At 46.1% G+C, this 15,118-nt stretch overlaps 1 protein-coding gene across 1 annotated transcript; it reads left to right on the forward strand.

The window, feature by feature from the left end:
• The first annotated feature begins 1,418 nt into the window (after positions 1-1,418).
• Positions 1,419-9,323, forward strand: LOC124650578 (AT-rich interactive domain-containing protein 2-like). Its single transcript, XM_047190091.1, has 2 exons — positions 1,419-2,127; positions 8,333-9,323. Exons 1-2 carry the CDS (start codon positions 1,429-1,431, stop codon positions 9,014-9,016), a joined length of 1,383 nt encoding a protein of 460 aa, XP_047046047.1. The 5' UTR covers positions 1,419-1,428; the 3' UTR covers positions 9,017-9,323.
• The last annotated feature ends 5,795 nt before the right edge of the window (positions 9,324-15,118 follow it).

A 15,118-nucleotide genomic window follows, 5' to 3' on the forward strand; every position in this document is an offset into this window, starting at 1 on the left:
GCTGAAATTTCGATAGGGAGATAATAGGCTTGATATCTATAGACATTATCATCGTCACTTGGGCCTCACAAGTCAGCCCGTTGGCCTTATAACCTTAGGAGTAGCTAGAATTGTACTATTTGGCAACTTATATTTGTCTTTTTGTACGGCCAATATATGACACATCTTCGCTACAACCATCGCCATTTGTTTTTTTTGTTTGACAACTCACAATATTGTAACATGGACCACGGTGCCCATTTTTTCGTCATATATCACCATGGAAACATATTTGCTTGGGGATTTGGGACTTTTAGAGAGGGTATGACGAAGTAATTCCCACGTTCAACACTATGAGATGTGTCCCCAATTTATTGAAGAGTTTTCATTGATATTAATATGGGGTTGGTTGGTAAATTAATATGGGAGTTAATAGACAAGATATATCGGGACTTTCCATGTTCACTTGGGCCTCACAAGTTAAACCATCGGCCTCATAGTCTCAGAATTAGATATGAATAATTTTTCGTATTTTTTGATAACTTATATTTTTTTGTTACATGGCTAAGATATCACACTGTCTTCTCCACAACCACCACCATCAACTCACATTATTGTGACACATTTTCCAAGTTCCACAATATCATATGAAACGTGGGTCAGTTGCCTCGTCATACATCATCATCCCCTATCTCGACGTTTCACAATATGAGAGGAAATGTGGACTCGATTAATTGGGAGCTTTTATTCATATCCTATTTTGAAAAATAATTAATAGGGGAGCTGGTTGAGAAAAGATAGAAAGATAATAATCATATCTAATTAGATATTCTCATTGCCACTTGGGCCTCACAACTCGGCCCATCGACTTTATGACCTCAAGAGTAGATAGAAATATTTATTGCACTATTTTATATTTGCATTTTCATATGGTCCAGATATGATGCTACAACCATTACCATCTACGACAACTCAAACTATCATGATATGGCCCACGTTGCATAATATAAGACGAAATGTGGGCCCACTGTCTCGTCATATATCATCACCCCCTCCCCCTCCCCTTCCCCTTCCCCTTCCCCCTCACCATCATCACCCCCCTCCCACCCCTCCCTTCTCCCCTTCCACATAGATCTAGGGTTTGGTGTCCATGGATTAAAATTGCTTCCATCAAAAGGCACAACCAAGACTTAAAAACCATCGGCCCTCCGTCCTCCCCAGTCTTCAGGGTCGAAGGGGAGAAGAACGGCAGGAGTTTTCGTCAACCCAAAGGGCCTGGAAGCAAAAATGGCCACCGCACCGAGCCCACCGCCACCACCACCACCACCACCTGCCACTAACTCCTCCGCGCCCCCTTTCAAAACAAACAACCAAAGCCCAAACTCCCAAGGCGCACCGGCCCCGGGGGCGCCCTCCTCGGCGGCGGCGGCGGCGGCGCCGCCGCCGCCCATGTCCAGCGGCCCGTCCCACGTGGTTATTTGCGTGCGCGTTGTCATCGGCGAGCTACGCGCTTGCGGGCAGCTCGCGGGGCTGGAGATCCCGGACGCTGAGCTCACCGAAGCGGGCGCGCCCGCCCTGTTCCAAAGTGTGCTCGCAGCCTTCCTCGCCGAGGCGCGCGTACCTGGCGCGCTTCCCTCGCTCCCGATGCCTCCTGTGCTCGGAGATGAAAGCCCGGTGGACCTGCTCCGCTTGTACATCGCCGTGCGCACTCGCGGCGGATTTGCCGCTGTCACCTCCTGGGCGGTTGTCGCTCAGGCGATAGGCCTCGACCCGGCCACGGACGCGGCCCTCAGGCTTGTGTACGCCAAGTATCTGTCCCTTCTTGAGCAGACCATCGCCAAGCCAGAAAAGCAAGCAGAGATTGCTGGGAGCAGTTGCAATGCAGCCCACCGCTCGAAGGCGAAGAAGGGCAAGTTCCTGTCGCCACACAAGGGCCATGGGAGCGCTGGATCAGCCCATCTGAAGCGTAAGAGGGATGGTCTTGTCCAGATGCTTAACTGGGTCCGGCTTCTTGCCAAGAGCCCAGGTGAACATCGGATTTTGCGACAGAATCCTGACAGCCCATTCTCCTTGACACTTATGCTCCGTCGCCAGATGTTTGCAAATTTTAATTGCAGCAAATTGCCCTATGAGACTACCTCGCCGCAGGTAACTAACTCCTTGCCACATAGTTTTGATTTTTCAATATGATAAATGATATGCTTGATTCTATGACTGTGTTCATTAAATTGTAGATCTAGATTCAGGATTGGTCAGTCTTTTCAGGTTGTCTAATTATAGCCGAGAGTCATCATAGGGAATGATAGATGTTGGATCATTTTAGAGCATTTTCATAGTTCTTTTGCCACCACTATGCCAATCTAACTCAAGGAATATGAGATGCTCACGCTACGCAGAGAATTGATTGTGGATGCTATGGCTCTATTCTGTCTAGTTCATACTAACTTTGATACGTTTATCCTTTTTCCATCTATGGAGTCATAAAACTCTAAGGGGTCTCCTGATTTTTTTTTTGGTCTGCACATTAGTGTAATCCTGGTTTGTTGTAGCCGTGACTGGTTTGCTAATTTTCCATATAAAATATCTAACTAGCAGCACGCCCGCGCTTTGCTGCGAAACAATCAAGAACGTTGATTTATAGTATATAGCAAACATGCTCTTAGTTGCGAAGTGTATGTATACTCCCTCTTTCCTAAAATAGAACACATAGTTTTTGGCGAAGTTTAACTATTCAAAATTTAACAAATATATAGGAAAATGTGTCAACATCTATAGTCTCAATCCAATATTGTTAGAAACACATCTTGAAATATACTTTCATATTGTGTTCGTTTGATATTATAGATGTTTATGTTAACTTCAATTTTTTGACTTTGACTAAAAATTATATGCATTGTATTTTGAAAAAAGAAAGTACTCTATTTTTTAACACTGGGCATAATTATTTGTACTTGGATCCACTGGCGGATCCACAACAAGCTATGGGATTGCACGGAACACCCCCTGATAAATTTTGTCTTCGCAAAATTGCAGCTTTTCATCACACATGCACCCCCTAAAAATATTTTTTTATCTCTTGTGGCACCCTCAATGCACCCTGGTTCCAAAAGCTATAGCTCCGCCACTGCTTGCATCAAACAGGAGGTAGTAAGCTACGTCCATGGTTGCACATCCAAATTAAATAAACCCATGTCAATCTACATTATTCAGCTAGCTAGTGCCACAAAGCTATTGCCTGCTTCAAGACGAATGAACCCCGGGCTGAGGTATTGTGGATAGGTGAAGCTGGTTTGGTGTGTGCGCCTCGTGGCTGTTGAAGACCAGCACACCCCGCTGCACAATGACCGCCGCGGGCTGCGATGCGGATGAATAGCCTGGGCTGCCAGGCTGCCCGACCTCATGCTGGAGCAAAGAGCTGTCAAGGATGAACATGGCTTTATTTAATTCACAAATATTTTGGTACGACTGCAAGGATGAACATATGATTTCAACTCCAGTTATTTATGAACCATAAAAGTGAATAAGATATGAGGGAAAAAAAGAAACGGTAATATGGGATAGGAAATAGTGGTATAGTGCTAAATCAAGAGAGCCGTGCTTCGTACGTGACTGCTTCTGCTGCGCTAGCAGGGAAGCAGCGGCATCATAAGATCTTCAGGACGGGAGATCAAGTGGGGGAGCCAGGGAGGCGACAAGCGACGGTGGACGGCCATGGCCCCCAACAGCACGGGGAGGCCTGCCGGACAGCCAGCGAACGACGTAGGAGTGCGGCGCCGGCGCAGGGCGGGCGAGCCGGCGGCGCTATCGAGCTCAACTGGAAAGGGTCGACCATGGTTCGTCGCTATGGCCTTCCTTTTGGGCTGGAACCCTGGGCCAATTCTAACGGTTGTATATGTAGTAGGCTTTTTTCTTTTATTGCGAATATGGGCCATGGGTGCTGGAATCGATCGATGGAATCGAATCGATCGATTGATCGATCTTGAAGGAGCGACGTACCACGGTCGTATTCACGTTTAATAGTAAAGATTATCATGGTAACAGGGCAGAGCAAGGGTATCTATTTATTGAGATTTTTTTTCACGAGATTGTGCTTATATTTGTGTGAACTCTAGGGGGTCATTGTTGTAAATGTTGGGTACAATGAGCGACGATAAATGATGTTAAAAGGTTTGTGGCGTAAGGTCTTTTTCATGGTGCAAAATGGTAGCTCGTTGCTTTGCCTAGGTCCCTATGGGTGATGCTTGCACTATTTACCTTAATTAAGCTACTTGTTCTGCATTTTTATCTCCTCTCTTCTTTTTCCTGATTGATATCTCTTAGATTATTAGACGTTCTTCAAGTGATATAACTTAAATGCTTAAGGCATAAACAAGAAAGAATGAACTAGTATTCTCCCTGTCCCACGTCCTTCAAGTGATATTTACCATTATTGATGTCTCACATCTATTTGGTACCAGAGCCGTGATTTTAGGGCATTCCCTAAGCGGTTTTTCAGTGCTAAGTTGCCCTAGGAGGAAGGTGCTGCCCTTGCCTTAGCCATCTAGCCTGAAGAGAAGTGTTTGACGCTGGTCGGTCTTCATCGCAAGGTTGATGTGGTTGCTCCTAAGGCTCAGAAGTGGCGATCCCTGTCGTCACTGCATCTCGTCATGTCTGCTCTGGCAACCCCTACCCTTTCCCGATCAACTACTCTACTATGGTGCAAAGGGAGGGTATATTTTTGGTGAGGGAGAAGACAAGGTTAATGAGGTAGAAGGTTGACATGGGATGTTGCATGTTTCTATAGTGAGAAGAGAGAGGATGTTGAATGTGACGGTTGCAAGAGAAATGAAGTTGGTTATTACATGGTTTTTTGGTTGGTAAACCATGTTTTCTAAGTGACCCACCTTTGATTATCCTTATTTGTTTGTAATGTCCCAATTGATCTGTTCTTCCAATGCCTTAATCGTGGCCCTACCGCCTCACCTCTAGCGCTTAAAAGGTGAATAATTGTTGGCCGCCTCAGGTCGCCTTTTCACCTTAAAAACCATCTAATCTCCATTGGATAAGCTGAATCACAACAAAGGCAAGATGATGGCCACAATACCTTTAACAATATATTAGATACCTTCGAAAATAAAGGCTACATGGAAAGATGTGGTTCCAAAGAGGAAAGTGAAATAGAATATTAACCATGACGTGACGATGCCCGTGGGGTCACCACATTCGCTAATCGCACTACCAACCTTGAGGCCTTGGCAAGCAAATATTTTCATTCTCCAAATTTTCTCGAAGGATTATATAATAAAATTCACGAATTACAATTTTTAGTTATTTTGGAGCAAGTTTCATTCGCACTTAAATCAAATATTTAACTCTAGACCAAGGATAATGGAGTCAACAAGCATGAGATGAACAAGAAATAATAACAAGCCGGTTAAAAGCGCTTAATTCGAATGATGTGAGGATCCTTAAAAACTAGTTGCCCTGCCACCCTCGACTAGCAAAGACATCCCATTCTCATTTTTTTAGGAGGATAGTGATATAAACAAAATTTGTGGATTGATTTTTGACCAAGTTGAAGTCATTCTTGAATCAAATGTTGAAAATCGAATCAAGGATAGCGGAGAAGCATGAGATAAACAACAAATAATAACAAGCTAGTTGAGAGCGCTTAGTTTGAAGGATGTGGGTTCAATCCAACATTTGGAAAATCTCCTTCTATATCTATTTTCCATTTTTGCCACTGAGCCCACTTGTCAAATATGAAAATTAAGATGCAAATTTTGAAGTATATGAGGCAGACTTTTGATCCCAAAGGTTTTGGACTTAGTAGCACCAAGCTATATGAGGTCTGACTTTAATGGTGGTGGGGGTGAAGAGGGAGAGGTTAGTTTAGAAGGAATTGATTCATATCTAGCCTACCCGAACTTGCTTGGGACAAAAGAATTTGATGTTGTTTTTCTTGTTGTAAATTTGGAAGTGAAACCACACGAATAGGAACATTCCCATGCCTTCTTGCTAGGCTAGAGTGTACACTGGTTAACAATTTCGGTTCTTTACCTTGCTACCTTAGAAACTCTAGTTCAATTCACCGGTGAAATTGCCTTTATCCACATATGAATTTGCTGACCCGTTGAGATTTGTTTGTATATAGTTCCATAAAATTTTATATGTTGGGAAAACATATAATCGTTGTGCTGATCTTGATATGTGAACTACAATTATTCAGTCCAAGGCAACAAGAACTTTTTACGGTACTTAAATATATCGTCCTTGGCCTAGGGGCGCTTGTCTGTACGCCTTTTGCCCGATTGGAGTGTATAATCATATATTGAGGCTTTGGATGAAATTAATGGGTGGCCATGAGTATTGCCTTGAATGGTGATATGCGGTGAGTGGTCGCCCCAATTCTGATTGCATCTCGGATTCTGATTAGGTTCATTTTACCACCGCTCCCCTCAACTCTTTCCAAATCTACGAAAAAAACATTAACTTAGACCATCCTCTGGCTCTTAAAACCAATCGAAACACCCCAGTTTTCGTAAACTACCATGCTTTTGTTTGATGTGGCATTTTGATGCACAGGTTAGGTTGACATGGTAGCCACATGCACCCCCCATCAACAGTGGCGGAGCTTGGGCCAACTGGCTGGGGAGCCATTCTGGGCAAAGAGGGTATTTTAGTAAAAAAAATGCCGCATATGAATACGACAGAATTGGTGATCTGGCGAAAAGCACTGATGAAACAAAACTATCCATTCAACTGTCGTAACTAGTTTGGTTGCATTAGTGATTTTGGCCATATTTGTGATGAAAACTCTGACTTTATTCTGCATTACAGTTGACAAGTATGTTGACGTGCCATCATAGGATAGGAGAGCAAAGATGTCGGACGTTTGTATGGATGCAAGCATGTTTTCCATACAAGAGAAGCACATACAAATATAGCACATCAACCAAAACCATGGTGGTTTAGGCAAGCGCATTTTTGATAGGATTTGGAATTGGCGTTGTTATTTAGGCTTGGTTAAGAGTTGGATGTCAGAGGTATCATAGGTAGAAGTGGGCTCATGCTTTTATTATGTAACTATTTTAAAGGGAAGGTTTTATATATTTTGCAGCTATGAAATCCAACATTTAGCACATTGAGGCAACCACACCGTCTTAATTATTCACAGCTAGAGAATAGGCCAATGGTGATTCACCGTCTAATTATTTGCTTTGCTTGGTAAAACTTGAACTAACACCAACTGTTCTTATGGAAAATTTTGAGGGATCCACCTACTATGAATCAATTAGTATATGACCCTTACAGATCAATGGTTTACATGTATTGCAGTATCGCTCATAGCATCCACGAAAGCTTCCTCCAGCTTCATTCCGCCTAAACATAGTTCAGTACCACTCCTTTTTCCACTAAGTTTTATCTGACCGAAACCGTTAACCAACTTTCTGGGTTGGGTATATGTGAGGCTTATGGGCGCTTCATGCTGGTCAGTTTGCTTACACATCCAGTTATCTAGGTCTGCGAATTTGTTGGCCCACGCACTCTGAGTCGTTTCAGGTGTTTGACACTATTGGTGTAGTTAGACTTGCATGGTTGAGTGACTTGGACTGCTGGGTCTATAGCTCCCACATCTGAACTTGGTATTTATAACATATTTACTGGAAACGTCTCTACCTGATTTTTACAACATTTATTGTTATAGAGCCCCGAAATAATTTTGGCAAGTCCAACTATGACATTTGAAAATCTGGTTAAGAGAAGGTTGAGATATTGTTACGAATTTGCATATTTTTGAATTGAGAATTTAGTTAGGTTAGTACTGTTATAGGCTTTTTTATACTCCGGATATTAATCTTATGCTTTATTCAAATAGATTTTTTTCCTGTGAATGATCCTAAAGTTTAAAGTTGTCTTGCTACTGGTCACGAGATTAAGCTAGCACAAAGTGTATGATATTTCTTCAAACTTCATGGTCTGAGTGGGTTTGGTATTTATATTTCTTCAGCCATAAGATCCACCCAAAATCCTTATTGACCGTATCAGAGGTCTATTGCCCTTCCTGTAGTTGTAGGATAACAAGACTCAGAGATTAAGATTGGTCCCACTCGATGCATGATGTCGATATGTTATCATACAACAGATGATACCACATAAGGTCGTTGTCCTATAAATACTCTCCCAGTTTGTTTGGCTGCCTGAACTTCTCTATTCTGTTTAGAGACCACATATACGATCACCAGCAAACTTCAAATTGTTTTTCATGCACTCTGAACTAATTTAATCTCTTCTCTTATGTAACAAACGAATATTCATTCCTCTTAAGGAGATACTTTGAAAATGTGTAAAATATAACTCTTTATTTTTGCAGAGTGGACTTACAAATGAGGAGTACGATGGATGGGATGATCAACTGTGTGCAGGTGGGAATAGTGACAGGATTTTGCAAGCACGAGCTCGGCGTATTGGTTTAGCAGATGTTCCAGATTGGACTGGGAAGACTCCATTACTTTACGACGAGCCGCATGCGTTGAGATTTCTAGGCCAACCTCTATTGCCTCCTGAAAGTAATGAAGCCCTTGATGCTGATACTATTGGTAAGGGTAGGCCAGATAAGTGCAGCTGTCAACTCCCAGGTTCTGTCGCTTGTGTTAGATTTCATGTGACGGAGAAGAGGATCAAACTGAAGCATGAACTGGGCTCAGCATTTTATGCAATGGGTTTTGATCGCGTTGGTGAGGATGCAGCATTAACATGGAGAAAGGATGAAGAAAAGAAATTCAACACCATTATCCAGAATAATCTGCCTTCATCGAAGTACAAATTCTTTGAGGAAGTGTTTGCTGCCATGGGTTCCAAGGAAAAAACAGGCATTGTGAGTTACTACCACAATGTTTTCCAGGTGCGACGGAGAGCTTACCAGAATCGGCTCAATCCAAATGATGTCGATAGTGATGATGATTCACTCGAGCCTGGCTTCCTGCATCTTCGTCAAGGTGGTGGTCAGGGTAATTTCATGTCTGCTTCTTCCTCTGGAACTCAAAGGGGTTCCTAGGTTATCGAGTGTCAATAGGTCATTGGTAGCTCGGTGGCTCCAGCCCAGCTTCTTTTTCTGGAGCTCAGAGGAAGGTTCCATAGGTTGATATTCATCAATTGGTTATTGGAGACTTTAAGCAAACTTAAAGTGGTGGCGTGTTCTCATTGAGATTTTTCTTCTGTGAATAGCCCAGTGGCTCGTTCCCTCCTGATGGACCTGGACAGTAATGCAATTGTGTTGACGTTTAGACCCTTACCTAGGTAGTTTTACTATTACCTGGTTTTTGAATGTATGTTTGTCACTATGCCAACATCATTTTTGTGCATTCTTGCTGAGAGCTTTGTTTGGATGGACCGGCACACCGGCTCCTATCGTAGCCCGTTGCCAACACCGCCGTTTCACGTCTCTAGCTTGAATGGAGCTCCTCCGAACTACCGCCTCTTTTTTGTGCGGAGATGGATTGCTGGGGCGTATTTGGTGGGCTTGCGCAGTGAGTGAGATGAGACGCGTTGCGTGTTACAAACGAGTTGTGGGTCAGATTTGGCAAGTTAAGATTTTTTTTGGCTCGGCAGATACGCAGAGCCCAGTTTATTTGGTTGCATATGGGTTGCATATGAGCCCAGCTTTAACCTCGTCACTTGTCTACATGGTGATCTTACTTCTCACCTCCACACGACCAGCCTCACACCGCTATCCACGAAGTCTGGCACCACGCTGACACATGGAAAGACCACCATGCCACTCTCGACGATGGTGGCCAAGGCGGTTTACTCTACCTATGTGCAAGACTAGGCTGGATATGACAGACTGAACCTTCCGGCATTGCACAACAAAATTAGTGCCGCCACTGGCTACACCTACACAGTTACCACCATGCCGTCACAAACGACGGTGGCCATGAAGGTTAACTCCATGCCGTCACCGACGGTGGCCACAACGGTTATCGCCATGGATTACTGCCTCTCACATACCACGACCATCACCACGCCGCCTTCCACAAAGCCATATACAAGGCCTACCATGATGGCGTGTCGAAATACCACCATGACGCTGGCGGCGGCGATGGTGGCTATCACCATAGATTACCACCTCTCACCTACCATGACCATGTCGCCGTCCACGAAGTCAGGCACAAGGTCTACCACGATGGTGCCTAGAAATACCATCATGATGTCGCCGACAACGACGGTTGTACCACCATGGATTATGCTCTCTCCCCTCTCACCTATAGGATTTCAGGTGGGATGGGTTTGGGGGGTCCCGCCCCCACTAGCAAATCATCCACCTATCCCGCTGTCCTACCGCCATCTTATCCCAGCAACGTAAAATCAAATTGGGATTTTTTGGGACGTCCCGCTTGTCCTATAAAATCCCACCTTGGTTGCTAACTCGGTCCAAATCAGGCAGGTGTCACCGGCTAGAACTTCAATTCTTGGTCCCCGCGCTTTGAAAACGAGCCAGCGCTGATGGCTTTCCCTTCTGGGGAGATGACGCGGTGCTCCTTCTCCCGTCGGCGAGAAGATGGATATGGGGCAAGTTCATGCACTAGCGTGGAGGCCTAGGGAGTAGGCGGCGGCACGGACCTAGGGAGGAGGCGGCACAGAGACGTCGACGGCAACGCGGAGATCGGGAGACGGCGGCGACGGCGGCGGCACCCGAGGCCTCCGATTTGGGAGGGCTCGCTATGAGAATAGAGACTGTTCGATCGAGGGTCCACCCGTGGGCCAGTTGGGCTCATCCCGATCAGCCCGTACGGGATTAGTGTTATTTGTTAGAGGGATAATCGGGATTATAGCGATGGGATGGGATCGCAGGATTGGTGGAAAGTCCCATCCCACTTGAAATTTTACTCACCTACCATGACCATGTCAGTCATCCACGAAGTTAGGTACAATGCATACCACGACGACGTATGGAAATACCACCATACCGCCGTCGGGGAGAGTGGTTACCATCATGAACCGATGGACAAGATGATCAACAAGACAAGTGAGACTTTGAGCAATAGGTTATAGTACAACGTCTAAATCTTTTTTTTTGGTGGGTACAAATTGCAGAAAAGCCCCTACAGTTCAGGGGTATTCTGGATAAGGACCAATCTATTACAGAGAAGACCCTGAAAGAGATTTGAAAAACGCGATCAGGTCCTCGCTCTGCACCGCAAAAGAGAATCGCCGCTGAGTTGCTCCGCCAGAGAACGAACGCTGGCGCCGGGGACGAACCGCTTGGTCCGGCATCGTGGTGGAAGCAATAGCTCTTCCCCTTGGACTTCTTGGTCCTTGGGAAGTCAGATCTCCAGCAGAAGGGCCGCCAATCGGCCATATGATGCAGGGGCAGTGTAAGGGTACATTGCCCCTATGTGTGGTTTTGGTAATTAATGACAACCCCTATGGACTAATGTTTTCATTGAGTTTATATGAAGGAATATTCCATATGTACTACTTGTACTCCATGTGTTGGATTCAAGTATGGATGCCATGAAGATAAAGGTATATCTTGTGTATTGGCATCAAGATCATCGGTATGAAGATATATATGTGATATGATCAAGAAGAAGAAATGAAGATGGAGTTCTTATGTGGAACTCAATATTAGCCATGCTCTATCTTATGTGAGTATGAGAAGATACAAGGATTGAGTTGGGCAAGTTCAAGATGAGCATCTTGAGTGGATCACATGCTTGAAGCTTGCCGTCCATTTGGTGATAATGGACATGTGAAGATGTGCATCAATGGAGCTTTCCCATCATAGTGTATGGGGGAGCATTTGTGAGTCTTGACAAAGCAACATTGATCAAGTGAGGCATTCCGGCTTGTGTAGAGCTTGAAGAGTTATCATCAAGATCAAGCGGGATGCGCAAGGCAAAGGTATTACCTTGATAGGTTTTCCTTTTACCGGTCTCAAGGTGGTTGATGGGAGACCGGATTATAGGATACATAGCCGCACTATTAAGAGGGGCTTTCGGTTGGGTAACTTGATCACATCGTCTTAGGGAGCTCAATCCTTTGCATAGTTTGCATATCCTTATTGCTTCTTGGTGTGTTTATCTGTGTGAGGTTCTTGAGCTTGTTGCTAGCTTACAACAAGCCCAAGTTCATCGAAAACGGAATCCGCATGCATCTTCTATTGCGTTTTCGAGTTTGGACGTCTTCACCGTTTCTTGACGGTGGGAGACTCCCTCTCTAAAATTATATAAAATGTTCTGAGAGGAGTCTCCATATTTCCAGTTTATGTTGGGGTTCTATTCGTCGTTATATTTCCAACAAAATTGGTTTCATGTCAATCGGAGTTCGGGAGCAATAGTTATTAAAGAAAAAGGAAAGAGGAGAAAAGAATAAAAAGAAAAAGAGAAAAAGGGGAGGGAGCCGGCCGGCCGACCGGCCCAGCCACCGGCCCACCCGGTCAGCGACCGGGTCCGGCGCTGGTGCCATCCGGGCCGCCTCCAGGTGCCTTTTGGCCCACGACCGGCGGCTGGCCCGGTTCGTGACCGGCCTGCCCGGCGCTGCCCCCGGCCTGACCGGGCGCACGCCCCAGCTGGGCCGCCTCCTTCTCACGCGCGCTACTGGGCCGCCGCCGCCCGCGCGGCCTGCCCTCCTGGCCGCTCGCGCGCTACTGGGACGCCGCCGCCCACGCGGCCTGCTCGCCCACGCGCTGCTTCGCCCAGCTGGGCCGCTCGCCCCGCGCGCCCCTTGCGTTTTCTGCCGCACAGTGCGGCTTGTGCCCCGCCCGGCTGGTGGGCCGGTCCGACCGGGCTGCTGACCGGCCTGGCCGGCTGCTGCTCCGGTCGGCCGGCCTGGCAGCCGGCTGGGCCGTTTTTCTTGCCCGTTTTTCTGCGATTTTAAGTGTGTTTTTCCCCCAATGGGTATATTTGCTCCCTAGCTATAAATAGCCCTTTCTTCCACCTTGAGCAACTTACTTCTTCCCTTTCTCTCACCTCCATTGTTGCATTTGAAGAAGTTGCTCTCTCTCTTGTTCCCCCCATGATTCTTGCTCAGTCTTGAGGGATCTAAGAGAGGAGATCTAGATCTACACTTTCACCAAACCATTTCTTCTCTAAGTGAGGGGAACTCTTGGGATCTAGATCTTGAAGTCTTTTGTTGACTTTCCCCATTGTTCTTCCTCTCCAATCTCATCCTAGCATTTGTTGTTTGGGTGGGATTTGAGTGTGAAGGATTCGAACACCTCTAGTGTTCTTGCTTTGCATCATTGCATAATGTTGAGCTCTCCACCAAGATTAGTTCGAGTGAGAGACCGTGAGCTTGTTACTCTTGGAGGGAGACCTCCTAGTTGGCTTGGTGGTTGGTGCTCCGGTGATCTCTTCAAGAAGATTGTGAAGAGGCCCGGGCTTCTCCTTCGTGGAGCTTGTGAAGTGGTTGTGGAGCTTGCCATCTCCGGAGCGGAGGAAAAGCTAACCATAAGGAAAGGGCCATTATCCTTCGTGGGTGTGGTTCGGAGAATAGGGTGAGCCTTCATGGCGCGGGGAATCCTTCGTGGACCTCCACTCCTCCAAACGTGACGTACCTTCTTGCAAAGGAAGGGAACACGGGAATACATCCTCGTCTCCGCGTGCCTCGGTTATTTCTATACCCGAGCTCTCTTTCCTTGTGATAGTGTTATCCCCAGATTTTAGCCAAATCAGGAGATGGGCCGTAATTGAGATGGGCTTGAAGAAGATGCGCGTGGAGAATATCTGAAGCGGCCTCGCACGAGAGTTTGGGCTAAATTGCCCGTGTATCTGTATATTATTAGATCATTTTTAGAATTAAAGATAGAGTTTGGCTCGTACACGGTTAGGTGTACCTCCGGATTAGAAAGTCCCTTGGACTATAAATATGTACCTAGGCTTATTGAAATCGAGGACAATCACGTTCACAACAAACACAGACCAGGCGCATCGCCACCCCTTGTTTCGAGGGTTTCTTCCGGGTAAGCATCATGCTGCCTAGATCGCATCTTGCGATCTAGGCAGTACACGTTTATTCGATTACCTTGTGTTGCTCGTGCTGAAGCGTTGTTGATGGCGAGTAGCACTATTTATCGTAGATGTTTTAGGGCTTGCATTGATGCTTTTCTTATGCGTATCTGCTTAGCAATGCTGTCCTTCGACATCTAGCTGCCCTTACACCTATCTAGGTGTAAGGGCAGCACCTTGCTTATTCGTTACTTAGTAGATCCGATCTGTTATAGTTGCTCCTTGTTCTTCAAGGATTAGTTTAATATCTGCATGATTAGGCCCTATGCTGGGGGTTGGATGATCCGGTAGTGCGTTAGGTGTTGTTTTACCGTTCCTACAAGGGATGTTCCGGGAATTGACTTAATGTTGGTTTTTAGGCCTCTTTTAGGGATGGTTTTCATCATCTTTCGTATCTGCTAGGCCCAACTACGCGTAGGATGTTCCGATTATGCGGTGAAAACCCTAAACTGTCGTAGATTGGTTTAGCTTTGTTTTGATCAAGCAGGATCCCCATGTCATCGTAAATCCAACGTGAACCATGGGGCGATCGGCTCTTTGAGCCGATCCACAGGGCAACCTGAGAGCCGATCGGGCTCGTATTTAATGTTTACGTGTCTACCATGCAGGAAACTAGTCGAAGCAATCTAACACCTTCCTGACCAGGTCTAGGTCAGGTGGCACGCCCTTGCAACCGCCAGGACGTGTGCCAGGACTTTGCGGGACGACGCGAGGCGCCAGGGCCCACTAAGCGGTCGTGGGAGCCTCCCGGCTCTTCGTGTTGCTTAACCACTGCTCGCCGGTGAGTTTTGGCAGGCAACACATTCTGGCACGCCCGGTGGGACACTTTCTACAACAACCACGTCAACATCGGCAGCCAAGATGTCGGACGAACAGATGAAGTACGAGGATCTACCTGCAGAACATAAGAAGAAATACGATGAGCTGAAGGCCATCTTTGAAGCCGATCTCATCGGCTCTTTTGAGAAGACCCGTTCGCACGACATCAGGTTCAAAGGATTCACACCAGAAGGCGCGTTCGAGGGGTTAGATCTGTCTCTCCCTTCGGAGGAACGTACCAGAGCCCTGCGTCAGGAAATCAACTATGCTGTGGCTCATTCTCTACATCGGCATTCTGAGAGCCTGGTGAATACGCTTGAGCGAGTTGC

Source organism: Lolium rigidum, chromosome 4 (genome assembly GCF_022539505.1).
Source record: "Lolium rigidum isolate FL_2022 chromosome 4, APGP_CSIRO_Lrig_0.1, whole genome shotgun sequence".
Lineage (NCBI taxonomy): Eukaryota > Viridiplantae > Streptophyta > Magnoliopsida > Poales > Poaceae > Lolium > Lolium rigidum.